At 44.7% G+C, this 14706-nt stretch overlaps 2 protein-coding genes across 4 annotated transcripts in view; both read left to right on the top strand.

The window, feature by feature from the left end:
* Positions 1 to 4173, top strand: part of LOC115787993 (sodium/potassium/calcium exchanger 3-like) — a 65027-nt gene extending 60854 nt beyond the window's left edge. Inside the window, exons 14-17 of the mRNA XM_030740837.1 lie at positions 709 to 823; positions 975 to 1087; positions 1310 to 1375; positions 1934 to 4173. Of these exons, the coding sequence (XP_030596697.1) occupies positions 709 to 823; positions 975 to 1087; positions 1310 to 1375; positions 1934 to 2086 (447 nt within the window). The 3' untranslated portion in view covers positions 2087 to 4173. The remainder of the gene's footprint in view (positions 1 to 708; positions 824 to 974; positions 1088 to 1309; positions 1376 to 1933) is intronic.
* A 2054-nt stretch (positions 4174 to 6227) lies between these two features.
* LOC115788218 (ras and Rab interactor 2) overlaps positions 6228 to 14706 on the top strand; it is a 33576-nt gene continuing 25097 nt past the window's right edge. For all 3 annotated transcript variants that reach the window (XM_030741174.1, XM_030741168.1, XM_030741183.1), the window contains exon 1: positions 6228 to 6372. The gene's annotated coding sequence lies outside the window, so the exon portion shown is untranslated. The remainder of the gene's footprint in view (positions 6373 to 14706) is intronic.

Raw genomic sequence — 14706 nt, 5'->3', positions numbered from 1 at the left:
ATACGTCGCTCCGGAGTATAGGTCGCACCCCCAGCCAAACTATGAAAAAAAGTGCGACTTATACTCCGGAAAATACGGTACCAGCAAAGTAAGATGGAGGCTCAGCTTTTATACAGAATACAACTGAGTCGAGTCCCCTGTTGCAGTTTTTGGCACTTGAGTGTAAACTGTTCACATGTAACTGTGGGCTTCGGGGTGTTCTGCTGATCAGCAGCTGGAGGCAGTGATCTGTGAGCATTTGGAGAAGCTGTAATTTTCTAACACCCAGCAGTGGGGAAAAGAAGCTTTATCTGCAGCCTCAGTAAACAGTTTCTCCACGAGTTTATGGTCTTAACTGTTAGTTTCAAGTGTTACTGGAATAAAATATGATGATTATTTAGTAAATTATTGTCTCGTTTAGAGTAAAACAGCTAATGAAGTAGATTTAGAGCGTGCCATCACGAGGTTTCAAAAAATTAAAATGATCATTTCAAAGCTTCAAAATGAGACTTCTCAAACTAACGGGTGGGTTATCTGCAGTCTCTAACACTGCTGCACAAATCTGTCACGCTCAGCTGAATGCTACACAGCATGTAAATGCTAGAGAGTTCAACAGAAAGCACACAGATGCCTCTATTGAATGCAGTAAGAAGAGGGAAACTCTGCATGAGGAGGCTTTTTCCTGCTGAGGGGTCAGAAAACGTTGAGATGACGTCTGTCTGTTTCCAGGTGACTGTGATCGGCTTCACTCTCGGCATCCCTGACGTCATCATGGGCATCACCTTCCTGGCGGCGGGCACCAGCGTCCCAGACTGCATGGCCAGTGTTATAGTGGCGCGGCAAGGTACACACACACACACACACACACACGACTGCAGGAAGATGAAATGAATACTTGGGAAACAAAGCAGAAATCCAGCAGAGCTTTGCGTGTCGGCATCGGCTCCTCTCCTGACCGAACACAGACCCTGACAGTGTTTCTCTCCTTGCCTCAGGTCTGGGAGACATGGCCATTTCCAACTCCATAGGCAGTAATGTGTTTGACATCCTGGTGGGTCTGGGCCTGCCCTGGATGCTGCAAACGCTCTGCATCGACTACGGCTCCAACGTGAGTGTTTCTGAGCTCCGCCAGAGGAGACTCTGCTGGACTCGGACCAGAATAGAACAGAGATGCGTTCGTGAACACAGATGAGACTTTATCAGGGCACCAAACTTCACCACCTCGCAGAGACAGTGTTATTTGTATTATTAGACTTTTTAAAAGCCTACCATCTAAGGTCATTTTGGGTCCTGTGTGTACATCACTCTGTGTCTGTGTCTCTTTTTTCAGATCTATCTTAACAGCAGAGGACTCATATTTTCTGTTGCACTCCTGCTAGCCTCGGTGTTCTTCACAGTAAGTACCACAGGAGAGCATTTTTTTAAACCTGTGTGGTTGTTTGGACTCCAGCAGCAGGTGCAGACCTTTGGAGTGATGATAGGAAGGTGTTCCTCACAGCTTTCAGTGTAAAGACCTCAGAAGGAGGTCACAAGTCTGACATATGAGAGGCCGAGAGGAGTTTAACAAGTTAAACACACTGACTGGATATAAAAGATGGATGTAGCCACCGTCATGACAACCACTGGTTTGACATGACATCGGTGTTGGCGGCCATGTTTTTTTTTTGTAGCCAGAAATGACAAGAGGAAGGACAGGAAGTGGCATCTAGACACAAGCACATGGTTCTAAGTAACGACTAATCTGAAGCATGTACTGTTTGGATGGTCTGCAAAACAAAAGCATCATATTTTCCAGATGTTTCCATCAAAATGCTCCAGATGGCACCAACACCACACACATAGTCAAGGTCTTTAAATCTGGGTCACAGTCTCAGACTGTACACAAGATGGACGTAGCTTCTGGGTGTGAACGTTGAAGCTGAGATGTCTCTGACTGCGTCTCTCCTCCTTTCAGGTCCTCGGCGTCCATTTAAACAAGTGGACTCTGGACTGGCGACTGGGCCTCGCCTGCCTCATCGTGTACGCCATCTTTCTGTGCTTCTCCATCCTCATCGAGTTCAACGTTTTCATTTTTGTCAACCTTCCCATGTGCCGAGACATCCACTGACCTCCCGCCTCCTCCTCCCCCTCCTCCTCTTCTTCTTCTTCTTCTTTTTCTTCTAATTCATCCTCTGGCTGATGGAGGAACCTCAGCTGGCTTCCAGTTTCAGTGACGCCTCCAAACAAAGTCCCACCTTTTACCTTTTAGTAAAATAGAGTTCTGTATGATTTATATCTGGTGCAATACACACGAGTGAGAGAGAGAGAGGTTTTATTTTTTGAGGAGCAGACTGGAGGCGCGAAGAGAAAGTGCCAGCAGGGGGGACTGCTGTCAGTCATGTATGATGAACCCAAAGGTTGACTGGAGAGAACGTGACTGTATGAACACTGACAGTTAGGCTACTGTTGGTGAACAAGCTGCTACTGTAACGACTGAGGCGAGAAAAGAGCAAAATCAGCGATTTTTAGCTGGATTGTTTGTTACTCTTTCTACAAGTTTGGATATAAAGCACACGATTAAGGTATTTTTAAGCAAAAACTGGCTCTCTCTGTATATATTAGAAGTACTTATATTGGCTTTTATGTGGAATCCTCTTATGCACAACTGGATCGGCCGTGCAGAGCCGATGACAGCGATGATATTTTGTGTTTTACATTAGGCTCGAAATGCTTCGGCGTGTCTCCTACCAGCCAGCACAGCATGCTGTAACAGCCTCTAGCTTTGCCCCGTCACAGAGAACCTCGATATTTATCACACCAAGTCTGCTTTTGGCTGTTTTCTTTGTCGTATCTGAGTAGATGTGGGCTTTCGTGTTTTTCCCACGCAGTGTAAAGGGATCTACTTGGAACTGGCATCCAGCACCGTCACTTTATGGAGTAGAGATTTATTTCTTTTAATATCCTATTGCAAAGCGTCTACAGGTCAACATGTAACTACTGAAGTTAACCTCCCCTGTGGGCGGGAGGACCTCTCGTACTTTATCGAAAGGGTTAGTTTTTAGTCTCAGTCGAGTATAACGTTATTTCTTAAAGCCAAAAGTATTTTTAGAGTAGAAGTTGTAGATTTGGACTTAAGAGTCGAATGCACAGCGTGTGTGTGTGTGTGTGTGTGTGTGTGTGTGTGTGTGTGTGTGTGCGTGCGCGTGAGCATGTGCCACAATCTGGAGGAGATACGAAGCATGCCGAGGATGTTACTGGGAAGACATAATCATGATTTATTTATGAATTAACTTATTCAAAGATCATGTCTGACCTCCAGTTTCAGCCCTTTGGATTGTACAGCGCTTTCAGTGGAAACTGTGTACATGTACTGTACCTAATATATAATCTAAGTACTGGAAACTGACTTGATGTTGTTTATATTTAAGAATAGAACTTTATAATTTATAAGTTTTGTATAGTTTGGAAATGTTGCAGCGTTCCTCTCACTGGTTCGGACGTGCTGCCCTCACACGTTAAATTAGGAATGAAATATTGATGTAAGGATGAAAAAGGAAGTGATGAAACACCAGACTTTGAACTCGTTTCTGTCACACAGTGTTGGGATGACTGTGCCGGCTCGTGTGTTTGAGGCTCGTGGCTGTTCTCCTGTGCGTGTCTGAGGACCACTCTTATCGATATTGCCACTCTGCTTCAGCATGTGTTCAAACAAAATGTGGAAGATTTTTATTTCAGTGTTAGGATTTAATGAAGTCAGCACATCCTGCAGCCACAAGATGGCGCTGTAGAAGTGTGTTACACCCCCCGGGGGAGGCTGTGGTTTGGGTATATTTGAGTATATTTTCAGATAGGCTACATAGTGACACATACTGTTCAGTTTTGCATGCCTCTTTCATAGTTCTGATTATTTTGTGTGTAATTTTAATGCAACATCTAAAAGGCACTGTTTTGATTATGCTGTACATATCAGGAGGAATATGCTATGATAAACGCAGGTGTTGGAATAACTTCTGATGAGCAGTTCTATTTGAGGTATATCCAGTATTTAGCCCGTAGGCCTACAGCAGGTAGATTTCAGCTAATTCTTGTTTTATGCTCATGTCTGTTCACTTGTTTGTAAATCCTCATTTTTGTTGATGAGCTCTGGGCGGGGAGAGGCAGACATGTTCACCCCTGTTCCCAGTGATCTTCTTACAATAAACTGATTTACATGCACATAATGTTTTCAGATGCTTTTATGAGTCATCCACAACACACTCTAAAACTAAGAGCTGCAGCCAGATGCTGCTAATCAAATCCACTTGATTGACTGATCATCATCATCAAGTGTGCGCACATTTTGGCAGTTTGCTGGTCCGGAGCATTCAGGTGGGAGTCAACACAATGCCACAATCTTCCCAGGAATAAACGTCCCTGAAAATTCACCCCCAAGGCTGGACAGTGCAAAGCTCAGAGACACTTAAAACCCAAACACTGCATCTCTGACTCTACAGAAATGTTACATTTCTGCTGCTCTGAACAAGTACGGCTGGTGTGGAAGGGTTGCAGTAAAAAGTCTCTTTTCTCTAAAAGAACGCGGCAGCACAGCTGAGGTTTGCAAAGCTGCATCTGAACAAACCACAAAGATAACATCGTTTGGATCGATGAGACCAAAGTGGACATGTCTGGCCATAATGCACAGCACCGCGTTTGGGGAAAATGTGGGACCAAAAGGAGTGAAGAGAGTGTGCTGAGAAGATGGAAGGAGGACTTTAAGGAGTTTGTGAATGTAGAAAATGAGAACGAGAGAAGGATGGGTGGAGGACAGTTAGTGAATCAGGGAGTGCAAAGGATTAGTGAGGAGGAAGTGAGGGCAGCTGTGAAGAGGCCAGAGAGTGGAAAGGTGGTTGGTCCAGATGGCATACCTGTGGAGGCATTAAGATGGAGAGAGAGCTGTGGACCTTTTAACCCAACTGACACAATCTTAGAGAGTGAGAGGATGTCAGAGAAATGGAGAAGAAGTGCACTGGTACCGAGTTTCAAAAATGAGGGTGATGAGCAGAGCTGCACTAACTACAGAGGGATGAAGCTGAGGAGCCACAGCATCAAAATATGGAAACGAGTTGTTGGAGCTCAGTTAAGAAGAGAGGGGATGATCAGTGAGCAGCAGAATGGCTTCGTGCTGAGAAGGATCACTACAGATGTGATGTTTACTGTGGGTGCTGATAAAGTGCAGAGAAGGTCAGGAGCTGCTCTGTGTCTTTGTGGATCCAGAGAAAGCAGATGATAGGGTGCTGAGAGAGGAACTGTGGTACTGCATGAGGAGAAGAGCCTGGAGAGGTGGAGGTATACATGTGTGGGAATGAGAGGGAGGCAGGTGGAAAAGTGAAGCTGCTAGGAGTAGAAGTAGTTAAGGTAGATGAGTTTAAATACCTGGGGTCAACCATCCAAAGCAATGAACAGTGCATGAGAAAGGTGAAGAAGAGAGTGCAGGCAGGGTGGAGCAGGTGGAGATGAGTGTCAGGGGTGATCTGTGACAGGAGAGCAGGTTTAACGATGGAAGTGAGACCTGCTGTGATGGAGGGTTTGGAGACGGTGGCACTGATGAAGAAGCAGGAGGCAGAGCTGAAGATGTTCAGATCTTCACTGGAACTGAGCAGGATGAACAAGATCAGAAATGAGTCCATCGGAGGGACGGCTCAGGATGAGCAGTTTGGAGACAAAGTTAGAGAAACAAGGCTGAGATGATTTGGACATGTGCAGAGGAGGGAGGGTGGATATACTGCACGTAGGATGTTGGACATGGAGCTGCCAGGCAGGAGGAAAAGAGGAAGACCACGGAGAAGATTCATGGATGTGGTGAAGAAGGACATGCAGACAGTTGGAATGGCAGAGGAGCATGCTGGGATAGAGGGAGATGGAGGCAGATGGTCTGCTGTGGCGCCCCCTAAAGGGAGCAGCCGAAAGAAGAAGAGAGGCCCAAAAGGAGACCAGATGTTTTTTTGTTTGTTTGTTTTTTGGTGTTTGATTGTTTGGTGTTCAGATAAAGTTTCTTCGGCTCTGATTGCATTCTTACTTTTATTGTATTAACCCACAGACTGTTAAATACATTTTGCCATAAAGGTAAGTATTCACTACATACTAATATCTGATCGAATGAATTCCCAACGAACCTTTAAGGGAAATTTAAGGTAAAATCATGTCGCAGCCAATCAGGAGGGAGCATCATATTACCGCCCTCCTCTTCTTCCTCCCGCACCTCGGCTCTCTGACCCCTGAGTGTCTCTCTCTGTTAAACGATGTAACCGACAGACACTGCGGGGACGCGGAGCTCCTCGGTGCCACCGGACAAACGGGAGCATCCAGCAGCGCGGAGGCGTTTTCATCATGGAGAAAAGCAGCAGTCAAACACCGACTTAGAGCCCCGACTGAAAGGTGAGTGAAGACGCTTCACACCGTCATTCGTGGCTGAACGCAGCAGTTTTCCAGCTTCCAGGAAATGCGGGACGTGTTTAAAAGCTTTCAGACACGACCGGTGAGATTCCAGCGGGAGCGCGTTTGTGGCGCAGAGGAACAGCGCCGCCGCACACGCACCAGCGGCTGTTTATTCAGTGCACTTCGTTTGCACAGAGATTTTGCTTTAATTCTGCGGAAGCGTTACTGAAATGACCGCATTTTATCGCAGCAGAAGCGTTTTTGTGAAGTTCACATGAGGCTGAGCTGCTGTCCGAGCACCGAGCTGCTGGTAAAAGTAAATTCATGCTCATGGCTGTGAAGCAAACAGTAACTTCACAGCTTTGGATTTTACTTCCATCTGATGAAAGCCAGGCCGGAAAGTTTCAAGTTATTTTTAAGGACTGGAAATGATCGCACAGGGAGGGGATTCAAACCTTTAACCTCCTGTTTTTTTAAATAAAAGATCCACTCAAGTGTTCATAATACTGTTTGGACTCTTTCAGTCTGAGAATGAAAAAAAAGCCTTCTGAATGGGCACCATGGGCACAGACCACTCCACTCCATATCATAGCAGAATGATGCATTTGGAAGGAAGGAGACAACAGCTGTGTTGACATTAAAGATACTTTGATCCTTATGAAAAAAACGTGGCAAAGCTCTGACTGCTTCATTTTCCATTAATATCAGATAGTTTAAATTGAGGTGGTTCGGGCATCTGACTATGCAGGTCCTACTGGGAGGAGGCCCTGGGGCAGACCCAGGACACGCTGGAGAGATTATATCTCTCAGCTGGCTTGGGAACGCCTTGGGGTCCCCCTGGATGAGCTGAGGGGGGGGTCTGGGCTTTTCTGCTTAGGCTGCTGCCCCCGTGACCTTTGCATATTCACCCGTTAAGATACTTTCTCATACTGGACTGACCAGAGTATAAAATGGTGCATCTAAATAAACTAACAGTAAAACTATTACTTTTAAAAAGTCAGTGAGTTCGGGACCTCGATTTAAAGATTTTTGCCCCAAACCTCCAAACAACAATAATAAATAAAGGTGCAGACAGTGAGTCACCGCCCTCCCTTTATCAAAAATACTGAAAACAAATCTTACATAACCCCTCCTCATTAATCATTTTCACACAGTCCCTTACTTTAAATCACAGGTTGCATTTTGTGTTGTTTTTATTGCCTGAAACTGAATGAATTCCTGAGAGGGTCTCATGGTGACACTTTCACAGCTGTGAGATGTGTTTGCATGCACCTGCATGTCCGTGTTTTCCAAATGAATAGTTAGCTCATGTTTATATGAATAATCCGCCCCCGTTTCCTCATCTAATCTTCTTTGGAATCTGTTAAAGAGATTAGCTTTACTGCAAAACCTGTTTGCACGCTGCCATGGGGAAGTGAATCAGCTGAAAGGTATTTAAATGAGAAATAACTTGCAGCTCATTAGATTTGGGTTATGAAGCTGATGCTGTTATTGAGCGGGCCAGCTTTAGGAGAAGAGTTTTTGTTCCTGCAGCTTCGAGGCAGAACCGAAGACTCCACAGGTTTATGGAAAGTGATGTAAAGTTGGCTGGACGGGGAAGCAGCCGCTCGTTCTGCCGGTGTGAGAGCGAAGCGTCCAGTGGGGGGGGGGGGGGGGGGGGTGTTAACACTGAGCGCTCACTGCCGTCTGCTGCAATCCTGCAGCACGGCTGAGCTGCAGAAACAGCCTCTTGTGCTCCTATTTTGGCTTTGTGCTGACTGTGTGTGTGATTTCACAATATGTGATAAATATGCAATGATTTAGAAGAAAGTCTCATGTTGAACATTTATGCCAAAATTTACAATTTTAGAGTTTCTAGGCGTAGCCAAGTGGAGGAAAGGCTTCTGTCTCGGAGGCCTCAGAATCTCATCTCTGCTCTTTGCGGATGATGGGGTCCTGTTGGCTTCATGGGGTGGTGGCCTCCAGCTCGCAGTGGAGCGGTTCACAGCCGAGTGTGAAGCAGCTGGCGTGAGAATCAGCAGCTCTAAGTCTGAGGCCATGGTCCTCAGCCAGAAAAGGGTGGAGTGCCCACTCCGGCTCAGGGACGAGCTGCTGCCCCAGGTGGAGGAGTTCAAGTATCTGATTAGGATGCCTCCAGGGTGAGGTGTTCCAGGCATGTCCTACTGGGAGGAGGCCCCGGGGCAGACCCAGGACACGTTAGAGAGATTATATCTCCTGGCTGGCCTGGGAACGCCTCGGTGTTCCCCCGATGAGCTGGTGGAGGTGGGTGGGGAGAGGGAGGTCTGCTTAGGCTGCTGCCCCCACAGCCCAGCCCCGTATAAATGGAAGAAAAGAGATGGGTTGATGGATATTATTTTTATTGTTATACAGAAATGGTAACTGCTGTATAAAATCATGTGAATTACATGATACCTTTAGAAGAGCTTAAGAGAACTGGTCTAAACAGGTACAGCAGGTATTGGGCTGAATAAATGATTACTTCCCTCGTTCTAATCCTTAACTAAGGCTGAAAAACTGCAAAGTCAGAGTGTTACATGCACTACTGCTACTGTACAGTGAGTGTTTTATGTCTTAGTGCGATGAGGTCATCAGATGCTGATTCTGAGAGAAGAATCAGCATCTGATATTTATAGAAACACAGCGAGAAAATAAAATGTCTTTATCTTAAATAAAGGTTTCTGCTTTTCTCCTAATGCGTCTTCCTTGATCATTTTTGTGTCATAAACCTTTTAAATGTTGGCTAAGCTACAATAAAAATGCTGGAGTATATTTCTAGAGAGGGAAATCTTATATACGGATGCTGAAGAACTCTAATGTGGATTTATGCTTTTTTTTTTCTCATCGGTTAAAATATAAAAGCTCAAACTTTCTCTTTAAGCTCACGCCTTCAGCCTTGGTTACAGGCTGGCTGGGCTGACGTGATCTTCAGTGTTTGTTTATCCTTCCCTATCTCCTCCATCCTGGTAATTAAACTCATTTCTCTTCATTTGGAAGTTCCCAAACTATCTGCTCCATCTTCCACCCCCTTGTCTTCCTTTCAAGTCTGGAAAATCCAGCAAACATCCGAGCGTTTGCACCGGTGAGCTCAGTGCTCGGCTCGATCCAGTGTTTCTGTTACTAATTTAAAGGAGGAGCGGCCCAGAGAAAACTATCCAGGCTTCTCTCGGCTGACCTGTTGTTTGGAAAGTTGTGGCTGGGCGTTGTTGGTGCCTGACACGGTTTCTAACCACGATTTTATCCCGTGGCTCTCAGATTATATGTGAAGCTGGATTTGTGTGTTTGTCAGTTTGAGCGTTTGCAGGAGTCTCCCAAAGCTGTGATTAGAGGCCAGGCTGTTGGTCTGGTTGGTGTTTGACTGACAAAAGATTTTTAAACATCTCATGGAAAAAAGGAAAGTGATCCAAGCCTTCTGCCCTCCCTTTAAAACTCTGAGTGATCAGATTCTTTAGGTCCTCCCTGGGCCAGTCGGTTCAGCTGAACTCACCAAGAACCACTGACCCCAGTTCTGCTCCGCAGCCACAAAGAGCTCATTTAATCATCTTTCTCTGCTGCAGTCGACCCTTTTTAAAGAAGTGCTTTGCCCCGGTTTGATTAAACTCACCTTTCGAATCAACTGCCCTCTCTGTCCACCCCTGAATGTCTGTTTCCTGCGCACACCCACGCCATCATCTGGTTATCCTCAGAGCAATAGCGTGACCCACGTGTGGGAGTTCTTATCTGCAGCTGCCTGCAGCCCCCTCCTCGTGCTGGGCTGCTCTGACAGCAGCGTGGAGCCTTTTCGCTCGACCTCCGAACAGACAAACAGAGTCCCGCTCCATGTTGCCTTTGACGGTTTGAATAAAAACTCACTGGGAATACTTTTACACGAGGCTGTGAAGAGAAGTGATAAAATACTGTGCAGTTTCAGGGCAGTCGTGGCCTCAAATCTGCCGATTCATGTTTTTCTGTCCGGTCTCATATTTACTGATTCACGCCCACGAACAATAAATGGATGTTTTCCATTTTTGCAGGGTGGAAAAGTCTGCAGGCTGGAGGGGTTGGATGACTGTTATTGTATCCTGGACCTGAAGGGAGCGCTCTCAGGTGTTTCAGACTGCAGAAGGTCATCATGTCAGGAATCCTCACAGTTACTGTTTTACAGTGAAATGAGGGGAAAGGTGCTGCAGTCTGTTTACATGGACCTCACCGTCAGCAGTATAAAACATGTATGTAACCGTCACACGCTGGTTTCAGATTTAACGTTCTGAAACTTTCACATCAGCATTCTGACTGCTGTTATGGTTTTGGAAGCCAGAAGTGACCATACATGGCTGAAGTGGAGTGCCAAGTTATCAGCTAATGCTAGCAAGCTGATCCATAAACCCTGCGACTGCAAGCAGACACACACACACACACACACACACTGGCTAATTAGTGCAACGTAACAGACTCACAAAACCTTTTAAAACTGAAGCAGAACCCTGTTGTCTGGTCTGTGCTGCACAGTGACTGTAATATTAGTCCAAATGCTCCAAAAGGCACTGACTGCACACACACACACACAGCGAGGAGGTCCCATACAGGGACTCAGAGTACAGGACAATCATCTCTGGTGTGTCACGCTCTGCATTGGAAATTGTAATTCATGCTAATTTATTTCACGGCTGGATTATTGTAATTCACTGCTGACATAACGAAGCTGCCCTGGAACCTCTGCAGGTCGTTCAGATGCAGCCGCGAGGCTTCGAAGTCTTCTCGGTACTCAGGTGTCACTCCTTTGCTAATTCGGTCACAGTGACTCCTCATCTAACTTCAGAGTCCACCTTAAGATTCTGGTTTTGAATTTTAGCGCTCCACACAGAACGGCACCAGAATACATCAGCGAACCTTTACATCCCCCAGCAGGTCCCTGAGGTCATGTGATCAGGCCCTGTTGGCTGTGGATCATACGAGGCTGAGAACTAAAGGAGACCTGAGATCTGTGGACTCTGTGGCCTCTTTTACAAAGCAGATAGAAACGTGTCCTTTTAAACTTGCATTTGGGTAAGTTTGTTTTTGATGTTTTAGCATCAAGATCCTTTGGACTGCTCATGCTTTGTTCGAAAATTTAATCTTAATTGCTGTTATAAAGATTTTGAGAAGGTGCGTAATGTGATAAATAAAATATATCCTGTGTCTATGCTTCTTTTTTTTTTTTTTTTTTTTTTGCATTTTTTGGCCACAGCGGCTTTTATCATTAGTGGAGAGAGACAGGAAGTGGGGGAAGACACGCAGGCAAATTGGTGACGGGCCGGGACGCAAACCCGCGCCGCCCACACCGCAACGCGGCATATGTATGTGGTCGCCGGCTTCACCACTAAGCCACTCAGGTGCCTGTGCCTATGCTTCTTGAAGGAGAATTAGGTTTGATGTTGATTTATGCGGGATTTTTGTAACTCTGCACATGAATCTCTGAACATTTGTTTTTTTTCATGGGAATATTCACAAAGTTTTTGGACAGACATTGGGAACTGGGTTAATCTTAAACTTAATGTTCCTTCATTTGATGATGCCATTTTATTTTATGTGGACAACCTAAATCCAGCTTTCTCTGATGCCATAAATATAATATAATAATTAATAATAATAATGATGTTCTTTTAGCTAAATACCTCATTCACTGCAATAAGGGGAGGGGTAATAAGCCCTCTTTTTCATGTTTCATTAAAGAATTTAAAATATATTATTCATCATTATGCAAGGTTAAAAAATGGAAAACTGTGAGAATCATCTTGTAACAGCTGGCTAAAAACTTTTGCTTCTAAATCTGTGATTATATAGTTTTAGTCCTCAGTTTTATGTTTCATTTCTTGATTATTTTATGCCCCCTAGCTTGTTATCCTCCATGAGAGTTTATGCTGTTTTTTGTTTTTTTTTTTGTATTGTATTGAACTTTAAATTAAAAAAACAAACAAACAACAAAACCCTGTAAAGAGGTGCTGGCTGGGAGGAGCTCGCCTTGTTTTCCTACATTACCCAGCATGCTCTGTAAATCGGAGGTCTGTGTACGTGGAAACACGTATGTTCAATTCAGTTCAATTTTATTTCATCTGCTGTGAGGGGGGAGCGAGACAGGACAAAAGACCCACTGTGGAAGAGAGACAGAGATTAATAATAACTAATGATTAAATGCAGAGTGGGGTATAAACAGAGTAAATAAGGTGAATGAAAAGAAAACACTCAGTGCATCATGGGAACCCCCCAGCAGACTAGGCCTATAGCAGCATATCTAAGGGAGGGTTCAGGGTCACCTGATCCAGCCCTAACTATAAGCTTGATCATAAAGGAAAGTTTTAAGCCTAATCTTAAAAATAGAGAGGGTGTCTGTCTCCTGAATCCAAGCTGGGAGCTGGTTCCACAGAAGAGGGGCCTGAAAGCTGAAGGCTCTGCCTCCCATTCTACTCTTAAGTATCCTAGGAACCACAAGTAAGCCAGCAGTCTGAGAGAGAAGTGCTCTGTTGGGGTGACGTGATGCGTGTCATCTGGCTTCATTGATAGGTAAAGCTGAGTATCATCTGCATAACAATGAAAATTGATGCGATGCTTTCTAATAATACTGCCTAAGGGAAGCATGTATAATGTAAATAAAATTGGTCCTAGCACAGAACCCTGTGGAACTCCATAATTAACCTTAGTGTTTGAAGAAGACTCCCCATTTACATGAACAAATTGGAGTCTATGAGATAAATATGATTCAAACCACTGCAGTGCAGTACCTTTAATACCTATAGCAAGCTCTAATCTCTGTAATAAAATGTTATGGTCAACAGTATCAAAGCTGCACTGAGGTCCAACAGGACAAGAACAGAGATTCAGAGGTTTCATTTGCACGTCACATATTATCAGATCTTTTACCAAATCAACAGCAGCAGAAGACAAAGAATGATCACTAAATGATTATTTTGCCCACCTGTGTTTCTCCTCATTTTCTTCTTTGTGGAGAAATGAAACCATCACGGCCGATCCAGACTATCAGTTCTGTTTTGAGAACATCAGGAAGTGAGTGCGTTCTGCACAGATAGTTTCTTGCTTAGTCAGCATTTATTTGAGGGCAGAATAGCCTGAGCACAGTCCCCAAGTAGTGCTCATAGGTGTGGTTAGTTTTGCAGGTGATTTATGAAAGTTGTGCTGTTTTCATTTTAACATCAAGGCAAAAAAAAAAAAATTAGACGTGCTTCTTTTTGTGATTAAATATTGGCACAATTAGCAGTGAGCTGCATCTCAAATGTTAGTAAATCAGGTTGCCTTGTGATATTAGTGGTGTTATACATAATGCATGGAAGACGTGTAGAAATGTTAAAGATAATCACAGAATATCAATCAAGCATGCTTCAAATTGTTTTGATTTAATGAGTTTTCAGTAATCATACCTTTACTAATCCAGGGTGACTACAGGTGGATATTTGGATAAAAGTTTAAAGGCCTCCAAATTCGGGCCGGATAGTTTTGCAGAAGGTGATCAGACGTCTGCTGGAGGGTTTCTGCTCTGAAATGGGGCTTTAATGTTATCCTGACCTCTTTACCTCACAGTATCAAGTATCATGAGGTGACTGTTGTGATTTGACACTATGTAAATGAAATGAACTGGACTGAATTTGTATTTTCATTAATTGTGGGAGGGTATCCCTGCTGGTGATGGGTCTTATTATATATGTTGTTCATCACGTGAGTTAGTCATCACTCTCACATTCAGCTGTCCACTCCCTGACCTGAATCTGTGGACTGTTTGTCACCCTGCTGCTCTTTTATTTCCTCCCCCTCGGTGTGTGATGTTGATGGTCGTGGTAGCTGGGTGGGGGGTGATCGCTTCCTGTCTGCATGTGTGAACTGACAGATAAATGGAGCATCTCCACGATTCACCAGGACTGTGAACCTCTGCCAGGAAGGAAGTGCCAGACTTAATAGCTTCAGCCTGGCTGGAGAGAACGAGGGAAGAGAGGGAGACAGAGAGAGGAGGGACCGTGGAAATATTCAGAGACTGAGGGATAAAGATAATGAAAGAGTGAAGTCTGTTTCTGTTTCTGTGTATTTTTTCTCAGATTTGGAGAATTTCATTTAGAGGCCTTAAAACTTTTTCTTTCGATGGGCGGGGGAAGGAAAGCAGCTGCGCCGTAGCTTAGACTGTCTGGGGTGGAAAATTAATTGTGAACATATGAGGACATGAGAACAGGGTGAAGGAGTGGAGAGAGCAGAAATGTGATACAGTGAGGAAACTAGAGAGGCAGGTAATGAGAAGACAACAGTTCAGGCCAAAAAAAAAAGTCCCAATCAAAGATTCCCAGCAGCCGAGCGTCTCAGGAACCCTGACTGTGGCCG

The sequence above is a fragment of the Archocentrus centrarchus genome, chromosome 1, assembly GCF_007364275.1.
Source record: "Archocentrus centrarchus isolate MPI-CPG fArcCen1 chromosome 1, fArcCen1, whole genome shotgun sequence".
Classification (NCBI taxonomy): domain Eukaryota; kingdom Metazoa; phylum Chordata; class Actinopteri; order Cichliformes; family Cichlidae; genus Archocentrus; species Archocentrus centrarchus.
Note: the sequence above shows the minus strand (reverse complement) of the source record. Positions and strands in the feature narration are given on the sequence as shown.